The sequence below is a fragment of the Perognathus longimembris genome, chromosome 1 (assembly GCF_023159225.1).
Source record: "Perognathus longimembris pacificus isolate PPM17 chromosome 1, ASM2315922v1, whole genome shotgun sequence".
Taxonomy (NCBI): Eukaryota; Metazoa; Chordata; class Mammalia; order Rodentia; family Heteromyidae; genus Perognathus; species Perognathus longimembris.
In genome coordinates, this window is record NC_063161.1 from 56596360 (window position 1) to 56620191 (window position 23832).

Genomic DNA, 23832 nt, shown 5'->3' on the forward strand with positions numbered 1-23832 from the left:
CAAGGTTGTTTTCTGAGATTCCATGGGGCAAGGCGAAACTTGCCCTTTTCCACCTGTATAGCAGCACAAATCAATAGCAGTAACAAAACACTCACAAAGCAAAAGGTCTTGAAACAAATTGAATCTTACAGCTTCTTTTTTTGCAAATGCCATATCACTCTTATGTCACCATCGAGTTTTTTGTTTTGTTTTGTTTTTCTCTTTTTGTGCTGATACTTGGGAATTGGACTTAGCATCTGGATGCTGTCCATTAAGTGTTTTTACTCAAGGCTGGGACTCTACCACTTGAGCCACAGCTGGAAGTAGTTCCAGCCATATGCTGGTTAATTGGAGATAACAGTGTCATAAACTTTCCTGCCTGGGCTGGCTGGCTTTGAACCTTCCTTCCTTCCTTCCTTCCTTCCTTCCTTCCTTCCTTCCCTTCCCTTCCCTTCCCTTCTCTTCCTCCCTCCCTTTCTCCCTCCCTTCCTCCTTCCTTTCTTCCTTCCTTCTTCATTTAGTTAATCAAAGGAAAGATTTGGTGTTCAATCCCTCTGTCCCAGCCATTATTCATCCAGCAACCTCTCCATTAGTGTGTCTCTTCATTCCGGGAAGAACTGGTGGCAAATAAAAACACCTCTTACCTCCTTGCTTTGCTTTGTATCTGCAATCTGCTCTCAATCTCATTTCTCTTGCCAACTCATTTGTTTCAGATTCAGCTCTACTATCACCTCTTCTAGGAAGTTTGTTTATTTATTTATTGCCAGTCCTGGGGCTTGAACTCAGGGACTGGGTGTTGTCTTTTTTGCTCAAGGCTGGCTCTCTACCACTTGAATCACAACTCTACTTCTTGCTTTTTGCTTGTAACTTGGAGATAAAGAGCCTCAAGGTATTCCTGCTTAGGTTGGCTTTAAACTAAAATGTTCAGATTCCAGCCTCTTTACATGTACCCTCCTCATGATCCTGGTTGTTTTATAACACTTGTTCCAGCTTTCTGGTATTTATTTTGTCCTTTGCATATGTATCTTATACATTCTATTCATAATTGTTAAAAAGATTATAGGGATCATATTATTAGTAGATTTGGACTCCTGCTCTTTACAATTTATAATCTCCCTAGATCCTTATTATTCTCGGAATGCATTGTTTTCTAATGGTTGCTTAATAACTCTGGAAGGCCACTGTCTCTAAGGGTCCTCAAATAGCAGGATCCTTTCACAACTGGCTCCAATCATAGAAAAGAACCACTGCATGTTAATTTTTGGCAGGACTCATCGATTAGAATGATTTTTAGAGAGTCTTCTTGTAACCTCATAAATAAATTCTAAGGGAAGGCTTTGGAAGTGTAGCGTGAACTGGCGCCTTTAAGGAAGACTCATTCATGCAACATTTATACAATCCCTACTACCAACCAGACACAGTCTAATATTACTGAAGGTAAACAAAGCGGGTTGTTTATAACTAATCTAAATTGGCTGTCTAGACATACTTTGAATCCCATCTCAAGCCTAAAGATACCATCTGCCTCAAGATCCCCCTTCTGCGACTATCTAAATAGGGTCAGATGTTACTTTCCCTGGGTCAGCTATGTCATATTTAAAGAAAGTCTGATGCTACCAATTTGATACTTAACCCTCCAGAAACAATAATTCCTAAGGAAAGCAACATAAGGCACAAAAGAGTAGAGTTCATGGTGTTAGAATAGGCACTGCCAAGCACATCCATCAGCCAGCATCCCAGTGAAAGGCTCTGGTGCATCATGACCCTGCCTTGGAGTTGCCTGGAGCCCAACTCTGGTAGTGAGCTCTGCATTTCTCCTCTACCAAGGAGACCCAACTCAGGAAAGCATACCAGTTCATCAAAAACAAAATTAGGACATGGTAGCAGCATTTATTTCTCCCCCTCTGCTCAGACTCCTTAGTATATGGTCACTGTGACCACAATTATCAGTGAAAGTCACTTTAAAGAAGGGAAGATTTATTTGGGCTTATGATTTCAGAGGTTTTTAGTCCATGGTCATTTGCTTCTAGACCTGAGCCTTGTGAAGCAGAGCATCATAGTGGGGAGCCTGCTGGACATGAGTGGCTAACCTCATGGTGGACAGGAAGCCCAAGAAATGGAGAGGAAGAAGTCTAAGATAAGATACACCTTTCAAAGCCATGCCCCTAAGGACCTTCCTCCTCCAATCAGACCTCACCTTTCACAGTTCCACCACCTCCCAGCAGTCCATTCAATTATGAATCCATCAATGGAGTAATCCATGGATTGATAATGTCCCCAAAGTCCTACCTCAGAACATTGCTTTAGGGGCCAAGTCTTTGAACAGCACATTTCCTATGGACCCACTGCAATTCGGATGGGTACTAAAAAGGCCAGTCAGAGCTTTTCTTTGATCAGAGGGAATGCTCTTTCACGGTCCCTGCAAAAGTCCTGTGAAGCTATAGAAGCATGAAATTATGTTGTGTGTGGGATAGTAGATGAAACTAGAGATCAACTTAAGCAAGATAAGCCAAACTCAGAAAGACAAATATCACATTTTTTTCATTCATAGGTATAGTCTAGATCTTTGAAAAATGCAGTGATATGACATGATTGTAAAAGAAAGACTTTTTTGAAGGGGGCTAGTGGGTGGGAAGAGGGGAGAAAGAGAGGGTGACATTGGTAAATATTTAAAAAGGACTGTCTATCATCTATCTATCCATCCATCTATCTATATCTCTGTCTGTCTGTCTGTCTGTCTATTTGTGAAAATGGTATACTGAAACTGACCAAACTTGGTTAAAAAGGAAAGGAGGGGAGAAAGGATTAAGAAATAAAGATCAGGTGAAATTAATCAAAGAACACTATATGCTTGTGGTAAAAACCATACTGAAGCCCCTTTAGACAGTTAATTTATGCTAATAGCATATTTAGTTTAAATGTCCCCGGAGTACTCTCAGTCCAGACACTCAACAACCGTCTGTTGGGTGACAGATCAGGAAACTATGAAGAGTCCAAACTACAGGGGAATGACACTGTGTCTGCAAAGTCCAATCACTGATGAAATTACAAAACCTAGTAGGAAATTTGTTTTGTTTTGTTTGTTAAAGAAAGAGATGAATTAAAATATGAAAGAGCAATATGAATTAGTGTGTGTGAGAGAGAAAGAAAAAAGGAGAAGGAGGGAGGGAGGGAGAGAGGGAGGGAGGCTGTGTATAACAGTAGTAAGGCTTGGACCACCCAGAGCTATACAGTCTTGCTTAGCTATATAGTCTTAACACTCATGGCTGGCACTCTACCACTTTACCTACATCTATCTTTTTCAGCTTTTTACTAGATAATTGGAAAAAAAACAGATGCCCCCCACCTGTTTAAGTCTGAGCCCAGTACCTGAGTTACCTAGGTAACTGACACACCTGCAGGCAGTTACCTCCTGCTTCTCTGAGGTCACATTCAATCCACCCGGCCAGATCTCCCCCCTTTTCCTATATAATCCAGCTCAATATGATCCCTGTGCTCTTTCCTTTTCTCTCTTGCTCTCTGTCTTTTTATCTTTTTCCCTCCCCTCTGTCTCCCATACCTCCATCTTGTGCATGCAGGCCAGCTGTTTACTCTCCTCCCAATAAACTCCTTTCTGCCTGAACCATGTGGCGGGCTGACCTTACAAAATAGACCGCAAGGTTCTGTTACAGAGAGGAAAGAAGGCAGAGGGGAAAAAAATCAATACCATGGCTGTCTTCTACTTATTTATTTATTTATTTTTGGATGGGGAGATAGGTTAAACCTAAATGCAGTCTTCTATTTAGGTCTATGGCAGAGTCAATAAATTTTGTCAGCCTGTATCAGACTTGTTTGCTAATTTTGCAAGCCAGTAGTTGGCTATTCAAACATTTCCCAAACACTCCCTTATGTAACTGTAGAGGTGTTGGGTTGGGTTGAAGAGAGAGGAACGTTGTCAGCTGAGCAGTTACCTCAGATTCAAGGGTCGTTGCCTTTCTCTTGGACAGCAAGCTTTAGAGAACAGGAAGTCATGGAGCTGAAAAGCCCAATGGGCCACTTACTTGATAGGGCTTGAAAGTTAGACTCCTTGAAGACACCATCACCTAAGGAGAGTTATTTGTAGTACATGTGTGTTAAGCTGTTATTTGAAAATCATGATGAAATGCTGGGTACTGGTGGCTCATGCCTAATCCAGCCCAAGGCAGGAAAGTCTTGGAGACTCTATGTCTCTATTTTATTTTTATTTTTTTGCCAGTACTGGGGCTTGTACTCAGGGCCTGAGTACTGTCCCTGGCTTCTTCTTTTGCTCAAGGATAGCACTCTGCCACTTGAGCCACAACGCCACTTCTGGCCATTTTCTGTATTGTGGTGCTGGGGAATTGAACCCAGGACTTCATGTATACAAGGCAAGCACCCTTGCCACTAGGCTATATCCCCAGCGACTCTATGTCTCTAATTAACCAGCAAAAAACTGAAAGTGAAGGCATGAGTCAAGTACTAGAACACTAGCCTTGTGAGAAAAAGCTTAGAAATAGAGCCTAGACCCTGAGTTCAAGCTCTACTACCAGCACTTAAAAAGAAAACCATGATGAGATGAAGCAGGTGGAAGTATTCCAAGTACATTACAGCCTTCCTCCTCAGCAGCACATTACAGAGGAAAAGGGTTGTAAAGTCAGTAAAACCTATGGGCTCAATGCCTACGCGCAGGGTAATTTCCATGTTAAAAAGGAAGTAACCAACAATGCAATTTTATGCCTCTATCAGAAAGAATGACGTTGCCCCATTCATAAGGAAATAGAAGGACTTGGAAAAAATTATACTAAGTGAAGTGAACCAGACCCAAAGAAACATGGACTCTATGGTTTCCCTCATAGGGAATAATTAGCACAGGCTTAGGCTAGTCACAGCACAGGATCACAAGAGCCCAATAGCTATGCCCTTATGAACACATAAGATGATGATAAATGAAATGAACTCCATGTTATGGAAACAACTGTTATATCACTGTTGTAATCACTTTCCACATGCCATATGAAACCTTAGCTTCTTTTGTTGATGATCCTCTTGTATCCCCTTCCTGTGGTCGTACCCGCACTATCACTGTATCTCATCTGAGTACACTGGATACTGTATATACTGGTATTAGAACTAGGGAAGTGAAAGGGAAAATCAAAATGGAAAGATAAAGGATAAAAAGACAAACGACTCCAAAAGCAATACTTGTAAAACCATTTGATGTAAACCAACTGAACAACTCGTGGGGGGAGAGGGAAAGGGGAGGAGGGAGGGGAGAATGAGGGAGGAGGTAACAAATAGTACAAGAAATGGACCCATGGCCTAACGTGTGAAACTGTAACCCCTCTGTACATCACTTTGACAATAAATAAGTAATTATTATTTTTTTAAAAAGGAAGTCATCAAAATATTGCTTCTAACAACACTTCTGCCAGTGTCTTCAAAGTTTTTGGAAAGATTTGGTAGGCTAGATACACATGCTATTAAAAAAAAACAAAAAACACTTGGAATAATGTAAGTTTTGCCCCCATTTGGAAATATATACATTTGTTTTAGGATGAAAATATACAAGATTTTGGAATTGGATCTACTTGTTAGAATTTTGAGTTTATGAATCTAAGCCCTGAAGTTGACATATGGTATTTCTTCTTGTAGTATAAGGCATCGTAAATACAGTTTAGTGAAGAAAAGTTAAGCCAGGCATACTGGCACACATTGTAATTTCAGTACTTCAGAGGCTGAAACCATAGAGTCATGAGTTTGAGGCTAGCCTGTGTTACGTAGCAAGACTCTATCTCAAAATAAATAAGTAAATAAACAAACCAACAAACAAATAAATAATTGTAGTAGGTAAATATAGCATCACATAGAAAAATAAAAATTCAGAATAAAACAAGCAAGCAAAAAATAGAAGCAAGAGAAAAGATTGGGTCACCTAAAAGGAAATTCAAATAAAAGAAAGAAACTGAAAGAAAGAAAATGAATGCTACAGAATTATTAAAAATTAGTGGTTTCTTAATCACTACTGTTTCTACCTTTCTTCTTCCATTCTGGCTACAACCAGATTATTTCCAAATATGATTTTGTTCCATAACTGAAATTAGAAATCTGTGAACGATCAAAGTGGGAATAAGAAGTTATCTTCCTTAGTAACTAGCTAATTCTCCCTTCCTCCCTCCCTTCCTCCCCTCCTCCCTTCTTCCCTTCCTTGCTTTGTGGTTTTTTTTTTTTTGGCCAGTCCTGGGCCTTGAACTCAGGGCCTGAGCACTGTCCCTGGCTTCCTTTTGCTCAAGGCTAGCACTCTGCCACTTGAGCCACAGCGCCACTTCTGGCCATTTTCTGTATATGTGGTGCTGGGGAATTGAACCCAGGGCCTCATGTATACGAGGCAAGCTCTCTTGCCACTAGGCCATATCCCCAGCCCTTGCTTTGTGTTTTTTAAACACTTTTTAATGGCTGACTAATTCAACCTTGATTCAGTCAAAGCTTTCTCTTTGTGGACCTCACTGAAAATGAGCATATCAACACGATGATCAGAGATTTTTAAATGTGGTTGAGAAAAATTCTAACTCTACGCAGAGTTGCTTTCTCTAGGTGAAGAAATAATTGTACGACAAGTTTCTTGCTTCTCATAGAGTGGTCACATAAAATTCACAGCTTGGATGGTGAGCTTGTGAAAGAGATTTTTTAAAAGAAGTATTAATACTAAGAAAAAGAATCAAGGGAGCTGGGAATATGGCCTAGTGGCAAGAGTGCTTGACTCATATACATGAAGCCCTGGGTTCAATTCCCCAGCACCACATAAATAGAAAGCGGCCAGAAGTGGCGCTGTGGCTCAAGTGGTAGAGTGCTAGCCTTGAGCAAAAAGAAGCCAGGGACAGTGCTCAGGCCCTGAGTCCAAGCCCCAGGACTGGCAGAAAAAGAAAAAGAATCAAATTTCTTCTTGATCCCCAATCCCGCCACCGCCCCCCCCGCCCACCCACTTCTGTAGTCCTCTTAGCCAGACCAATACCAACGATTCCTAAGGGGAAGTCAACAGCATCATGGTTCTTCTAGCCCTATCTCTCCCCACCTTCCCTGTCATCTCCCTGCATCCCTACCCTGCTGGTTTTGTTCTTTTCCAGAAACTCAAAAAAAGATCTTCATCAGTAAGCACTGGAGTTCCTAGACCTAATGTCTCTGTCAGTCTGGATTACTCCATGTGCTTTATTTCCAGTCAGGGAAGTTCTCACTGTTGCTAGAGCATAGTTTTAGAAATTCTGCTTTTTTTTTTTTTTTTTTTTTGGCCAGTCCTGGGCCTTGGATTCAGGGCCTGAGCACTGTCCCTGGCTTCTTTTTGCTCAAGGCTAGCACTCTGCCACTTGAGCCACAGCGCCACTTCTGGCCGTTTTCTGTATATGTGGTGCTGGGGAATCGAACCTAGGGCCTCGTGTATCCGAGGCAGGCACTCTTGCCACTAGGCTATATCCCCAGCCCGAAATTCTGCATTTTTAAACTTTCTCTTTCCTCTCTGCCTACTGGAACCACATATGGACTTGCAAGGCCCTCCTAAACACTCTAGAACTCCTGGAAACTTTCTGGATGCATTCTCTGCATTCCTGTTAGTCCTGAAACACTACATGAAGCTGCCATTGGTGGGAGACACTTGGGAAGCTGAGGCTGTGTTCACAGGGATGCATCTTATTTAGCTCCAGCCTGTGGCAGCACAGACCAAGCTGCACATATGGGCTTCTGACGGTTCATCCCACTTCATTATCCAAACTACCTAGACACTATACTTCTCACTATATTCTTTTCTTTAAAAAAAAGTTTTTTGTTTTTGTTTTTTTTTCTTGCCAGTACCAGTTGCTTGAGTGCTGCTTCTTAGCATTTTCTACTCAAGTCTGGTGCTCTACCACTTGAGCCACATCTCCACTTCTGGCTTTTTCCTGGTTAATGAGAGAGAGTCTCATGGATTTTCTGTCCAGGCTGGCTTTGAACCATAATTCTCAGATCTCAGTTTCCTAGGTGACTAGGATTCAATTGAAAAGTGTGTGTGTGTGTGTATGTGTGTGTGTGTGTGTGTGTGTGTGTGTGTGTTATGTTATCTTTCTGGAATGATATTTGAACTGAAATATAGTCTCTCTGATTATATAACATTCACTATGTTTTTTAAAAATCAAGAGAGTCTCAATCTATTATTCAGTGTATGTAAAATTACACTATGGTGTGATTTGAAGAAATAGGACATTGAATTGTCATGTTTAAGCCTCTCTTTTTTATACAAAAGTTACCATGAATCAAAGTAACTCATCAATGTCAACTGCAACATGTCAAATAGTCTATGAAAAAAATAGTCTGGCAACAAACTAGTACCTTAAATATTTGAATTCAACTTAAAAACTTATTTTGTGCTGGCACTGGTACTTGAACTCATGGTCTAAGCATTGTTCTTTAGCTTTATTCACTCAAGGCTGGCTCCCTACCACTTGATCCACAGATCTACTTCTGGCTCTTTGATGGTGAATCAGAGTTAAGAGTCTCACAGACTTCCCTGCCTGGGCTGGCTTCAAACTGCTATCCTTAGACCTCAGCTAAGATTACAGGTGCGAGCCATTGTACCACCCAGCTTTATACTTGACTTGTAAGTAAGTCAGTGTTATAAAATTTTTGTGGTAGGAATTTTGCTATGAAGAGTAGGGTCTAATGAAACCCTTCATATACATCTCATATATGGTATTAAGTTACACTTAACAAACTAATCTGTTACAATTATTTTACTTGAAGAACAGAATTATAAGGAAGATGAGGCTTAAAGTCTTAAGAGATGTGAAACCTTTAAAATATTTACACATCTCTTCTCTCCCTATTTAACATGAAGATATTCTGGAATAAAGGATGCAGATTAGAGTGTAGCCATTCTTGTTCAGTTGACCCATTACCGAGTTTTCCTAGATTAGAAGAGTTCCGTTTTCTAACAATCACTACAGTCTTTGTTTGCTTCATCTTTTTTTTTTTTTGGGTCCGGTTAATCTTATAAACAATGTGAAATCTTCTGTTTTAAGATCACAATTATATGACTGATAAAAAATATAATTTGAACATGAATATTTCTAAAATTTCTAAAATTAAGATTAGTATATTAGTTATTATCCTTTCTCCCCACCCAGAGCATAATAATTCTCCTTTGAGATTTTTTTAAAAATGGAGACCATACTAAGAAACAACTGTAAAATATACCATATTAAAAATGAAGAGACCAAATGGGCCCATTCAAAAAGAAAGAGAGAAATGGAACAAGACAGTTTGCTTAATGTTTAATGTATTGCATCAATTTAAGGGTTTCTTAAGCAAAGAACAATCTTTAATGGGAGTTTTTCTTTTTTAATAAAAACTGGAATTGACACAACTGTTGTAATCTAACATTGCTTCTGATTGGTTATCAAACCATTCGTTTGTGTTCCAAATATTTAAAAGGCAAAGAACCCTTAATCTAGATTGAGTTCTAAACCTTTTTTTTAACCTCAATCTCTGAATAATGTATAGTTGATAAATTTTTATAGCAGAATAAATTAATTACTAATGCATTTTAACTCTTCATTTTATATATGGAGAGCTAAGTAGGATTTCAATTTTTTTATTTAAAAAATGGGAAAATGTCAAGTTAGAAATAATGTCAAAACATCAAAGAGACTTTGAAATGATAGCAGTGATTGATGAAATATATATAAAATCCAGCCTTTAGGTACTTTGAGTAACTTGGTACTATTTGGAAGTATCTATATAATTTCCCATGAAGAGGTCGACTTTTGTTTAAAATTAAACTTGCAACATTTTCTATATGTCCTGGTTATGCTATTTTATTAACGAATCTGACTCAATACCTATTATTATCAGCTGCTCTCTGACTGCAAGTAACCAAACATGTGAAATTCACATTTCTAGATTTTTCAGTCAAACTACTTCTGGGATCTTAATGGCATTGAAGAAAAGTTAAAATTCTAAAAGCAAACAGAAACTGGTATAGCTGGTGTTTAATTCAGATGTACTACAGTAAACTGAGTTAGCTTCTCTATCTCTTTTTCTCTCTCTTTTCAAAGATGACGCAAGTTGGAAAGAGGGAGGTGTTGGGTGGGACAAGGTGGTAGTGCTGATTGGCTTGGCTTGTTCACTCCCACTGGTTTTTAAATCATTATCTAGATCTCCAAGGTTCAGATAAGTCAACTCTGGGACGGGGGTCTGCCATTCCAAACTATTCATGAAAGACTGCACAGGACTGGATAAATAATTAAGGTACATCTGTTTTTACATAAATATTCCCAGTTACAATAGTGCTTTCTTTCTTCTTTTTATTCTGTTGATAATTTACTCATTTCAAATTAAAATTTTGAAAATATTCCTTGGGGAGCTTTTTTGTTGTTGTTATTTTAGAAAAAAAATCAATGAAATAGAGTATCAAACATAGAAATTATTTATCCAGAACCTGATTGCAGTTTTCTTTTGCAGATAATTTGAGGTTTGATTTTTAAAATTAGAACAGTGGACCATAGGAATAGGAAACATGGCAAAAGCAGGTAACAGGTTTAGTTACTTATGTCTTCAGCTAAATCACTGGATGTAATAAAGAGTTAAAATCCTCTGTTTTAAGGGAAAATAGAGTCCAGTGCTGGTGGCTCACACAAGTAATCCTAGCTACGCAGGAGGCTGAAGTCTAAGTATCACAGTTCAAAGCCAGTCTGGCAATAAAGTCCATCAGACTTTCATCTCAAATAAACTATCTCAACAAAAGCCAGAAATGGAGCTCTGGCTCAAGTGGTAGATTGCTAGCCTTGAACAAAAGAAGCTCAGTAACAAAGCCCAGGCCCAGAGTTCAAGCCCAAGATCAGCACACACAATTTTTTTTAAAATATATAAAGTTGTAGAAGTACAGTCTCAGTGTTATTCCATTAAGTATTATGTTTTGAAAACAAAACATAAAAATGTAATTTAGAAGGAACATTACTTAAGACAAATATATGTGGCTAAGGGCCTGTGTTCTGTGTTAAGTGAGGAAAAAGAAAAAGAATGATGGCTTACCTTGTCTTCTTAATGTGACCACTTTAGAGATGTATTGAGTCAATTGGTGGAACAACCTGGGGAAATGGGTAAACTGTACACATAGGCTTAGATTTTGAAAGACTAGACTCATTAATTAAGAGTATAGTCATTCTCTTCAAATGTATTGATCGGACAGGAAGAATTGCTGGTGGATTTAAGTAGACTTGTACCCTGAGCTTCTTACAGAATACACAGTATTTTTTCTTTTCTTAAAAACTAAAGTCCATATTAAAGCCCAAGTAGGAGCATTTTATAACGCGGTGGAAAAAATATTTGAACTGAGGAAATATTTCATAATCATTGACAGTGGGCTACAAAGAAGTTGTATCTTGACAAACAAGAGTTTCTCTTTTCTAAAAATGATGGCCATTTGTTTTATAGTTCAAGATCCCTTAGTTCATATGTAAATTATATCTTGGGATTATCTTGGTAGTATTTGTACTTACATGTAGTTAGTAATGATTAAACTATAGTGTTTTCTTTTACTATGTTAGAAAATATGCTCTAAAAGTTATTGAAGTGGCTATTGTTAAATATGAGTTAAAGAAAACAGTTATTTTCCAAGAAGAAGGAAAAAGTATCTTGGCGTAGCCTCGTATCCATTATATAAAATGTACATTTTGGAGGTGATTCAACATCATTTATTAAATGTAGAAAACAAAGCATTCACTATGATTATATCATACATGGCACCAACCCCTGATTATTCTGCAAGCTAACTATTGTGTGGGTAAATATGAACTGAAGCTTATTTGGGAAATTGTATTTAAGAGGGTTAGGCAAAACAGGAAATTTGTTTTTGTAAGCCTAGCTTATTTTGCTTAACATGATGATCTCTGGTTCCATTCATTTTCTTGCAAGTGTCATATTTCTTCATATTTGGGTAATCGTTCATTGTTTATTATGCCACATTTTCTTTATCCACTAATCTATTGTTGGGTACTGCTGATTACCTAACATGACTGTTGTGAATAGTGGCTACAATAAACATGAGTGTGCAGGTATCAAATGTTCTCTTTCCTATTTGAAATCTTGATTGAAAACTACAACAACAAAAGGCTGGAGTGTAGCTCAAGTGGTAGAGCACTTGCTTAGCAAATATTAGGCCTTAGGCTACAAAAGGTAAGGAGGAAATGGGGGGGGCAGGCAGGGGAAGAGAGGAGAGAAGAGAAAGAGGGAGAGAGGGAAGTAGGAAAAGAAGAAGGGAGGGAGGGAGGGAACAAGGATGAATAAGAGTGATAGACCAATGAAGAGAAGCAATGGAGAGGGAGAATGCAATTAAAAAAAAAACACTCAATGTATATCCTTCAAAATTAAGAAAAGTGAGGAAGGGGTGGATTGGGAGGGACAGGTGAGAATGTAGAAGGGGTGACATTGATCGACATGTGTTGTGTTCATAAACTACGTTGTTGAATAGCAACTCCTTTGTACAACTACTTAGATAATGAATTAAAAAAAAACAAGAGGGAGAGAAGGGGCTGGGAATGTGGCTTAGTGGTAGAGTGATTGTCTCACATACATGAAGCGCTGGGTTCGATTCCTCAGCACCACATATAGAAAAGGCCAGAAATGATGCTGTGGCTCAAGTGGTAGAGTGCTAGCCTTGAGCAAAAAGAAGCCAGGGACAGTGCTCAGGCCCTGAGTTCAAGCCCCAAGACTGGCAAACAAAAAGGAGGGGGGTAGAAGGAGGAAGGAAGGGAGGGATAAAGGGGGTAAAAAGAAAGGAAACAAGAAGGAAAGTAAAAGAGGGACTAGGTGGGGACAGAAAAGGGACTCAGAGAAAGGGCAGGGAACAAGAGAGGCTAAGGTAGGAGATGAATGTGATCAACATTATAGACATGTATGAAACTGTCCTAATGCAACCCATTAAAACTGAAAGACTAGAGAATCTATGTCTTCTAAGGATAAAGGTAGAAAGTCTCTGGGGAAACAGCCTATTTAAATTTTATGAATAGTCTTCTATACTTCACCATGATTGCTTTCTTTCTTTCTCCTTCCTTCCCTCTCTCCTTCCCTCCCTCCTTAATTCCTTCTTCCTTCCTTTCCTGAATGGGGTTTGAACTCAGGTCCTGAGTGCTGCCCCTGAGCTTCTTTACTCACAGCTAGTGCTCTACCCCTAGAGCCACAGCTCCACTTTTAACTTTTTTGGTGGTTAATTGGAGATAAGAATCTCATGGTTTTTCCTATCAGCTGGCTTTGAACCTAAATCCTCAGGTCTCAGTACTCCTGAGTGTTAGGATTACAAATGTGAGGTGACTGCTTCCATTTTTTTTTCAAATTTTTATTATCAAACTGATGTACAGAGAGGTTACAGTTTCATACGTTAGGCATTGGATACATTTCTTGTACTGTTTGTTACCTTGTCCCTCATACCCCCCTTCCTCTTCCCCCTTTCCCTTCCCCCGCCCCCCCCCCCGGAGGTGTTCAGTTCACTTACACCAAACAGTTTGCAAGTATTGCTTTTGTAGTTGTTTGTCTTTTTTTTACCCTGTGACTCTCAAATTTGGTATTCCCTTTCAATTTCCTACCTCCAATACCAGTATACACGGTTTCCAATATACTCACATAAGATTACAGAGATAGTGTAGGTACAACCACAGGAAGGTGATACAAGAACGTCATCAATAATAGAAGCTACAGATACACATAGGACATTGAAAGTAGTTACAACTGTGATATAACAATTGTTTCCATAACATGGAGTTCATTTCACTTAGCATCATCTTATGTGTTCATAAGGGTATAGCTATTGGGCCTTGTGATGCTCTGCTATGACTTGCCACTGCTTCCATTTTTATACCAACAATCCTAGACTACTTTTGGCCAAGGGAAAAGACCCCAGCATGAGGTTGTTTATTGTAACTTCTTCCTACACACGATTTCTCAGCTATCCTTGAGTAGAGGAAAGGAATGGAAATGCTCAAATATTGACACTAGCAATAAAATAGCCCAGGAACCGTGGGTCTGTTGTTGAGTACAGTTTCTTTCCTAAGAAGGCCTTCAGACCAAATGTCTTCATGAAAGCTAATTTTTGTGCAAACTCACACAGGAGATATTAGTCTCTCCAAATGAGACTGGAATGGTATCATTGGGGAAATGTGAGACAATTTAATAGAAAGGTAATATTAGGTTGGTTTTTTCAAAGACAGGGTCATTTATCTGAGATGTGTGTGTGTGTGTGTGTGTGTGTGTGTGTGTGTGTGTGTACACACACGCTCTCCGATATTGGGACTTGAACTCAGGGCCTGGTCACTGTCCTTTAACTTTTTCACTCAAGACTGGCACTCTTACCACTTGAGCCACAATTCCACTACTGAATCTTTGGTGGTAATTTGGAGATATGACCTGGTTGGCTTCAAATTGTGATCCTCAGATCTCAGCTTCCTAAATGGTTTAGTGACATGGATGAGCCACCGGTGCCTGCCTCCTTGGAGGTATATTTTATTAGTCAGTTTTTGCCAGTCCTGGAGCTTGAACTCAGTACCTGAGCACTGTCCCTGAGCTTCTTTTGCTCAAGACTAGCACTCTACCACCTGAGCCACAGCACCACTTACGGCTTTTTCTGTTTATGTGATACTGAGGAGTTGAACCCAGGGCTTCATGTATGCTAGGCAAGCACTCTACCACTAGGCCACACTCCCAACCTCAGAAGTATATTTGAGATGTGGCTTTAAACTGGTTCCTCGGATATAAGACAGTTTGGCTTTATGGAGTTGTGCAACCAGTGTCTGCTTGCTGAGCCTAAGAATAACTGTGCTGGGAGGCTGGCTGCTGGCTCCTGGCTGAGCCTGGGCTTGTAAACTCTGGGTTGGCATGAAGGACCAGAGCATGATGGGAAATCTGCTCTGATGACATCAGCTCTCTTTCCGCTTTCTGTTATCAGGTAAAATAAATGTTTGCAGTACCCTCAGAAGGTCAGAACTTCTGCCTTTTGACTCAAGGGCAGTTTTGCTTACCAGCTTTAGTGTCTTTCTTTGAAGTTGAGCCACACAGATGAAATTTGAGAAAGCTGCTTTGAGAGTCTTTTCTCCTGAGCCTGTCAAATAGCCATTCAAAGAACATGATGATGAAGTGCTTAAGAACTAGGATTTAGATGTAGGGAATCTGCTACTTTGGATACTTAGGTCTTAATAAATGTGATGAAATAAGAAGTTTTCTAATATAATAGAATATTCTTTTTTGTGACACTGGTTTTGAACTCAGGGCTTCATGCTTGCTAGGCAGGAGCTCTACCGTTTGAGCCATGCTCCAGACTTTCTTTTTCTTTTTTCTTTGTTTTCAGATAGGGTTTCACAGTTTTGCCCAGGGCCTACCTCAAACTTCCCACTCTCCACCTCTCAAGTTACTGGTATTATGGGCATGACTCACTGTGCCTGGCATGATACTACCTTCCTGATACATTCTTTCAAGTTTTGATTTTTCGATCTCCATGAGTGAATGATTGAATTTGCACTGCTGTTGACCACTAACTGCAATGGGTGATATAGCCTGTCTGACTGTAAGACCTCTATGGATCAAAGAGAAACTTGATTTCAAAGAGGAAGCAGACTGATCCAGAAAATTCTCCCCAATAGATCTGACTCTTCTTTTGAAAATATTTTGAGCATTGTTTGGTCAACAGAGCTGTGCTTTCTCTTGGTAACCAGAGGGGAACATTTCCATTTCATTTTGAAATATTAACCTCAAATACTAGGGCAGAAATGCATGTTTTTATCTGTAATGGGGATCGTTTCCCATTGTTGTGTTGTTAGACTAGACCCCAGGCTGAGAGGAGGTAGCGTGTACCAACTTGGTGCTGTTCCTTTTCTTGTGACATTCCTATTTATTTGTCAAATGATCCCTCAAGAAAAAAAATGTAAGCACGAAGTATGAAAACTCTGAAGGAAATGAGAGCGCACTATAAGAGCAAATGCTGGGAGATCTAGTTTAAATGTGAGGATCAGGAAAGGGCTCTCGGACTTATCAGCCTTTAAAGATTTTTCAAGTTGTCTTAGTTAAAATTGAAAGACACCTTCGTCAAGAATATGGACCAATGCCTGGTGCTTGTGGCTCATGCTGGTAATCCTGGCTACTCAGGAGGCTGAGATCTAAAGACTGTTTTCCCAAACCAGCCTGGGCAGAAAAGTCTGTAAGACTCTTATCTCCTATCAGCCACACCGCAAAGCAGGAAGTGGAGCTGTGGCTCACCTGGTAATCACAGCTTAGATAGATAAGCTAAGGGATAGAGCCCAAACCCTGAGTTTAAGCCCAAGTACTGACACATAGATAAATTAGATAGATGGATAGATGATAGATAGATAGATAGATAGATACCAGATAGATAGATAGATAGATAGATAGATAGATAGATAGATAGATAGATGAACGGATAGATGGAACATTCTATGCAGTGGTGAAATGAAAGAAGCCCAGTTGATTCAGTGAATGGAAATTGGGATTCAATATGAGACTGAAGAGCTAGGTCTGAATATGTAGCATCTCATAGCATATGAGGAAGCTCAACTTTAGGCAAGAACAAAATCTTTGAGGCTGGAAAGTGAGTCATTTGGAATAACGATGATGGTCATGGAAGTTGAATAGATGAATTTCAGATACATGTTGAAAGAAAGACTGAAAAGACTTATGAATAGGTCAGACCCAAGTAGGGCAATGAATGAGGCTGAGAGGTGTTGAGGCTGCCAACCAGATTGCTCCAGTGAGTGGCCAAGTGAATGAGGCTCCATGTACCCAGGAAGGAGAATTTCTGCCTACCAAATTTAGGTTTTCCAGTCATGGAGTTTCCCTCCTACCCATATAGTGATTCATAGATTAGTTCAGTATTTATGCATAGAGCAAAGCCAGTATGTTAATTACATTCTACTATATTTATTAAAAAAATGTAGTGTGGGGCTGGGAATATGGCCTAGTGGCAAGAGTGCTTGCCTCCTATGCAAGAAGCCCTGGATTTGATTCCCCAGCACCACATACATAGAAAACGGCCAGAGGTGGCCCTGTGGCTCAAGTGGTGGAGTGCTAGCCTTGAGCAAAAAGAAGCCAGGGACAGTGCTCAGGCCCTGAGTCCAAGGCCCAGGACTGGCAAAAATAAAAATAAAAAATAAAAATCTACTGGGGTGCTTTCCTTAAGTACATGTGTGTTGTTGTTGTTGTTGTTGTTGTTGTTGTTGTTGTTGTTGTTGCCAGTCATAAGGCTTGAACAGCCCAAGCTGTCCCTGAGCTTTTTCCACTCAAAGCCATCACTTTACCACTTGAGCCACAGTTCCACTTCTGGTAAAGCCCTCTTTTTTTTTTTTTTTCTGATCTTAAGCAAGGCACAAGGCTTTTTATTGAATTGGCCTTCCATAGGCTGACTCAGATGACTTTCAAAAGCTGCTCACATGTCAGATGAGGGTGAGAAGAAAACCATACAGCCCTTTAGGAAATAATATTATCTACAAAGATATGAGAGCCAGAATCATCAATTGAAGCTAGAAAACAAGTGAAAGCCAGTTGTTGGTGGCTCAAGCCTAGAATCCTAGCTACTCAAGAGGCTGAGATATGAGCATCACAGTTTGAAGTCAGCCTAGGCAGGAAAATCCATGAGACTCTAATCTCCAATAAGGCACCAGAAAGCTAGGAGTGGAGCTATGACCCAAGTGGTAGAGCACCAGGCTTGAGCAAAAAAGCTAAGGAACAGTTCCTATATCCTGAGTTCAGGTCCCAGTACTGGCACGCGCGCACACACACACACACACACACACACACACACACACACACACACAGAGCAAGTGAGAAGAAAAATGATTCTGAACCTAGAACTCAGTCAGTGAAGTTTGAAGGCAAAGTAAAGACATTTACCAACATGAAACAACTCAGAAATTCTCTTTACAAACACAGGCGCAGTGTATAAACAAGTCATCTGACAGTGGTGTTTTAACACAACACGGAATGAACTGAAGATGAAAGATGAACAAATATTCTAGAAACACTGGTAGCTGAGCAAGATGTACGGGGCGGAAGGGGAGCCAATCACAAAGCAAAAAGAGCATGGGAAATTGCTTCTAGAATTCTGGTCATCTAGAATTATCTTTCATTTCTTATATAGTCAAATGCACTACTTGGTTTTGGGGGACAAGTCATTTATTTATATGATCATAATATAATGTTAATGTTGGTGGTTGTTTTTCTGTGACAGATTTCATTGTTTTGCAGAACAAGACAAAAATGTTATGATTCTTACCATTATATTTTATTAACTAAAATAATTAGGAAAAAACATGTTAATTTTTTTTATCTTTGTTAGCTAAAGTCTAGAGTTGTAAGGCAGGTCAGACAAGCTTAAATGAGTTAAATTTAGGTTGGCTGACTTTATTTTAAAATTTTTTATCTTTAATTTAGTCTATTTTTTATGCATGTCCTGGGACTTGAGTGATTTACACAGCTCCATAATTCTTCCTTTAGTTGATTGAGTTTTTTTTATTTCAGTGACTGTGTTTTGTAAAGTATTTTATTATCTTTAAGTAGTTGTACAAAGGAGTTTCCATTTAACAACGCATTTTAGAATACACTGAATCTTGAACATTTTCAATGACTATATTTTAAAAGAATTTCTTTTTTTTTGCTCTTTTGCAAATTCAACATTTCCTCCTTTCATTGTACTTATACTGTAGATATATCTCCTTCTTCCTTCCTTCCCTCCCTCTTTTCCTCCCTCTCTTTTCTCCTTCCTTCCCTCCTTCCTTCCCTCCCTCCTTCCCTCCCTCCCTCCCTCCCTCCCTTCCTCCCTTCCTCTCTTCCTCCCTTCCTTCCTTCTTGCCCTCCCTCCCTCCTTCCCTCCCTTCCTTATCCTTCCTTTTTGTTGCTGATTTTTGTTCTTTTGCTTTTTAGCTTTTGAGCAGGGTCTCACAATGTAGCTGAGGCAAACCTAGAACTGCTAGTCCTGCCTTTATCTCCCAAGTACTGAAATTAGGTTGTGTACCACCATACCTAGTCTACAGTTTTCTTCTTTTGAGTTTTGATTATGTTTTATTATACTCATCTAAAAGACCCCCTTAAATTGCTCCATTTGTTTTAGACTCTTCTCATTTCTTGTGCTAACTGACATTCGCCCTTGTGAGTATCCATGTGCGTTTGACAACACTTTCATTGAGAGCTGTGCGCTCATCTCAAGTGCACATTGCCTTCCACAGGTGAGGGCTGGGGCTCCAGCCATAGAGGCACTCCTCTGTGGGAGTTTCAGGTTTGTCAGGGTTTTGTGGGTTCTGGGGCAATTTTTACATTAGTATCAGTGCTTAGGATTTCTTTTTATGTTCTGTTTTGTTTTGGTTTTTGTTTAGTTGGTCTGTCTTTGCCAGTACTGGGGCTTCATCTGAGGGCTTGGGCTCTGTCCCTTAGCTTTTTGCTGACAGCCATTTCTCTTCCATTGAACCACAGAGGTACTTCCAGCTTATTGATGGTTAATTGGAGATAGGAGTTTCGCAGACTTTTCTGCCTGGGCTGCCTTTGAACCAGTAGCCTCAGATCCCAGCCTCCTGAGTAACTAAGATTATAGATGTGAGTCACCAGTGCCTGGCTTAAAATTTCTCTATCAAAGGACTAGTGTCTATTTTAAAGCCATGTCTCTCTCAGCATATAGTTCAGAAATTATTGAACAAGCCTCACTGGAGAAATTTCAGTTCTGTTGGCAATATATGATGGAGTCATGACATTCATACACATATGCACATACAACACTGGTCGCCCTTTTTTCATTTTATAACTGGGAAAACTGAGGTCCTTTGGAAAAGCTCCATGGCTTGTACTGAGACCCAATGAGTTAAAGACAGAGCAGTGATTAAAAGCTGCATCTCTGATGTTTAAATAAAATTGGACAATATGAAACTAATCAATTGATTGAATTTGGCATAGATGATGATTAATAATGATTCTAAGGTAATTGATTGATGAGTCTAAGATTTATCATATTTCTTTTTGTTACTATTCCTGTGGTTTCAAAATCCAGATGAATGTTGCTCTCTTGGTGTGTGTGTGTGTGTGTGTGTGTGTGTGTGTGTGTGTGTGTGTATGTGGCACGGACATACCAGCCTTGGGGCTTGAATATAGGGCCTGAGTGCTGTCCCTGAGCTTTATGGCTCAAGGCTGATGCTCTACCACTTGAGCCACAGCTTCAGTTCTAGATTTTTGGTGGTTACCTAGAGATTAGAGTCTCTCAGACTTTCCTGCCAGGGATGGCTTTGAACTGCAAACCACAGCTCTCAGCCTCCTGAGTGCTGGCATTACAGGTGTGAGATATCAGCACTTGGGTGGAAAATCGTTTTTTAACCTTGATTCTAACATGGGTGGCTCTTTCTTTCTTTCTTTCTTTCTTTCTTTCTTTCTTTCTTTCTTTCTTTCTTTCTTTCTTTCTTTCTTTCTTTCTTTCTTTCTTTCTTTCTTTCTTTCTTTCTTTCTTTCTTTCTTTCTTTCTTTCTTTCTTTCTTTCTTTCTTTCTTTCTTTCTTTCTTTCTTTCTTTCTTTCTTTCTTTCTTTCTTTCTTTCTTTCTTTCCCAGTCCTGGGGCTAGAACTCAGGGCCTGAGCACTGTCTCTAGCTTGTTTTTGCTCAAGGCTAGTGCTCTACCTCTTGAGCCACAGCACCACTTCCAGCCTTTTCTGTTTATGTGGTGCCAAGGAATTGAACCCAGGGCTTCATGCATGCTAGGCAAGCACTCTCCCACAAAGCTACATTCCCCTATCATGTTTTTTTCGTGGTTATAATTCTTTCATGCCCAATTAAATGCAAACATTTGTTTTCTTTCTAGGTACTGCTAGTAGAGACACTTAGCAGACCTTCCTTGGCCAACCATTTACTTTGTCAACTTATAAATCTTACGGCCTGCTTACAAATACCTATTTTTTGTGTGTGTTGACTGATTATTTTTCTTTTTGGGGGTAACTATCAGGATACCCATTGTGTTCATTATGCACAGGCACTTCAAATTTCTACTTGTTTGTTTAACAACAACCAGTCTTTTTTTTTTCATCAACTCTCACATATTTACTTTTCTCCCTTTCTTTTTGGGGAGTAGGGTGGGGTAAAGGAAACTTTCATAACACATCTTTGTGAAACCTACAGGATTTTACCTTTCATGATTTTACAGAACATGTACACATCAGTAGGAAGCACAAATTAATGTAATTTAAGGAAAATGATGGTATTATTTTGTGTTCTGTTTGCAGAACAGAGTGTTCTGAACATCATCACAAAGAGAGAGAGCCTTAAGCCTCAGGTACAGTATATTATTGACACTGAAGGAGCTCTTGTGTGGATAAGAAAGCGCTGACAGGTCAAATGGATCCCATGGAACTGAGAAATGTCAACATCGAACCTGATGAAGAGAGCAGCAGTGGAGATAGCTACTCAGGGATGGGGAAGTCGGAAAAGACAGCCATGAGCAGGTATGGCACTAAAAATCTCCATGTCTGATAGACAGATCCTGGTTTGGGGACATAGAAAACAAAGATCTCATTGGAAAGAAGTGGATTGGCTTATAAATAAATTTGAGATAACATTTGTAGGTACAAGTAGGTATTCAATAAGTAATTTAACACACCAATTCCCTTATCTGGAAGTATAAGTACAGTAATAATGTCCACCTTTGTGTGACTGATTTAGAATTGAGGTTACAATGATGTAGTCTGTATTTGTATTGACTTCATCCTGGACTGTTCCTTCTCACTGCACTGGGAACGTTGCTACATCTCCAGGGTTCTTTTCATGCTAAGTGTCCTCCGACTAAGCTCATCCACAGCTATCCTGGGGTCATCATCCAGGACCCAGAACATGCACCATACTTGCCGCTAAGTTTCAGATCATACATCCAACTGTCCGCTGGGTGCTGGTAGCTCATACCTACGGTCCCACCTACTCAGGAGGCTGAGACCTGAGGATCCAAGTTTTAAATTCCCAGGCAAAACAGTTTGCAATTCTTATCTCCAGCTAACCAGCAAAGAACCAGAATGAAGCATTGGCTTAAGTGGTACGATAGCCAGATTTGAGTGAAAAAGCTAAGGGACAGCATCCAGGCCCTAATTTCAAGCTCCAGGACCGGCACAACAACAAAAACAATTACAAAAAAAACCCCAAAACCCCCAAACCCAGAAACAAACCTCCAAACCTGTCATTCCCTCATAATTCCCATCTTGGTGAAACATAACTATCTTTTCTTTTTCCCTTGTGCCAATCCTAGGGTTTGAACTCAGGACCTGGCTGCTGTCCTGGGGCAGCCTGGGCACTGCCCCTGAGCTTCTTTTGCTCAAGACTAGCACTCTACCACTTGAGCCACAGCTCCACCTCCAGATTTTTGGTAGTTAATTAGATATGAGTCTCATGGACTTCCTGTTCTGGGCTGGCTTCAAACTGCCATCCTCAGACCTCAGCCTCCTGAGTAGTTACGATTACAGCCGTGAATCACTGATACCTGGCTTCACCATTGTCTTTTAGCAACTCTGCCCAAAGACCCTCCACCTACCACACATACCTAGTGCTCATCTATATCCAGTTGGCTCTACCTTAGTCATGTTTCAAATTCACTGTTTTCTCTTTATCCATTCTATGGCCATCTTGCTTTGGACATTTATCCTCTTGTCTACCAGGACAGTCGTCATTTGTCTGCCTATCTTGTCAAAGGCTTTTTTTTTTTTTTGCAGTCCTGGGGCTTGGACTCAGGGCCTGAGCACTGTCCCTGGCTTCTTTTTGCTCAAGGCTAGCATTCTACTACTGGAGCCACTGTGCCACTTCTGGCCATTTTCTATATATATGGTGCTGAGGAATCGAACCCAGGGCTTCATGCATGCTAGGCAAGCACTCTACCGCTAAGCCACATTCCCAGCCCCCTGTCTGCCTATCTTGTATTTTCTTTCTTCTATCCAGTCCTCCACATGTTTTACAAGAGTAGTCTTTTCTTTTCTTGGTGCCCATTATGGGGCTTGAACTTGGGGCATGAGCATTGTCCCCGAACTTTTGTGCTCAAGGCTAGCATCTTAGCACATAAGCCACAGCTCCACTTGCAGCTTTTGGTAGTTAACTGGAGGTAAGAGTGTCTCACAGATTGTCCTGCCTGGGCTGGCTCTGAACTATGATCCTCAGATCTCAGCTTCCTGAGTATCTAGGGTTACAGGTGTGAGCCACTGGCACCCAGAAATAGTAATCTTATATGTTACAAGTTGAATCATGTCCCACCATAGGATAAAACCCTTTGCAGGACTGTGCATTAGCTATAAAATGCACATTGGGCTATGAATTGCTTGGCATGTCAGCCCTTTTATGAAGGCTCCTTGACCTACCTCTCCTGCCTGGTGTCTTTTCCTCATCCCTTTCTGGACTCTCTTGCTTCACTATTCTGCTCCCTCTGTCTGAATTCGCCCTTCCTTATTAATATCTCACTCTTCAAGAGTCAGTGGAACATCAGGTCTCCTATGAAATCTTTTCTGAACACTCTGCTCCCCAGCTCTCCCCCAGGGAGGTGACCATCCTTCCTTGTTCTCTCTCTTTCTGTTCAAGTGTTAATCATACCTTCAACACAGGTTAATGGCCTCTGTCAAACCCCCACATACCACACTGCTGAGTGGATAGTAAGTAGGTGCAAGTAGCTATTCAATAAGTAATTTAACTTCCCACAAAATGTTATATAATATAGTATAGGTGTTACATGATTAAAGATGCTCAACACAGTTTGTTTTTTTTAACCAAATCTTGGCTTAAATTAGGCAGCATTATTCAAAAACAAAGAACCCAGCCGAGTATCCATGGCTCACATCTGTAATCCTAG

The 23832-nt window shown here is 40.1% G+C and overlaps 1 protein-coding gene across 2 annotated transcripts in view; it reads left to right on the plus strand.

Annotated features, from left to right (window-relative positions):
- Positions 1–23832, plus strand: part of Slc38a4 (solute carrier family 38 member 4) — a 74710-nt gene that overhangs the window by 15776 nt on the left and 35102 nt on the right. The window contains exon 2 of one of the 2 annotated variants that reach the window (XM_048365794.1): positions 21242–21460. In XM_048365794.1, the coding sequence (XP_048221751.1) occupies positions 21354–21460 (107 nt within the window). In that variant the 5' untranslated portion in view covers positions 21242–21353. The remainder of the gene's footprint in view (positions 1–21241; positions 21461–23832) is intronic. The other variant, XM_048365803.1, reaches the window with a different exon arrangement.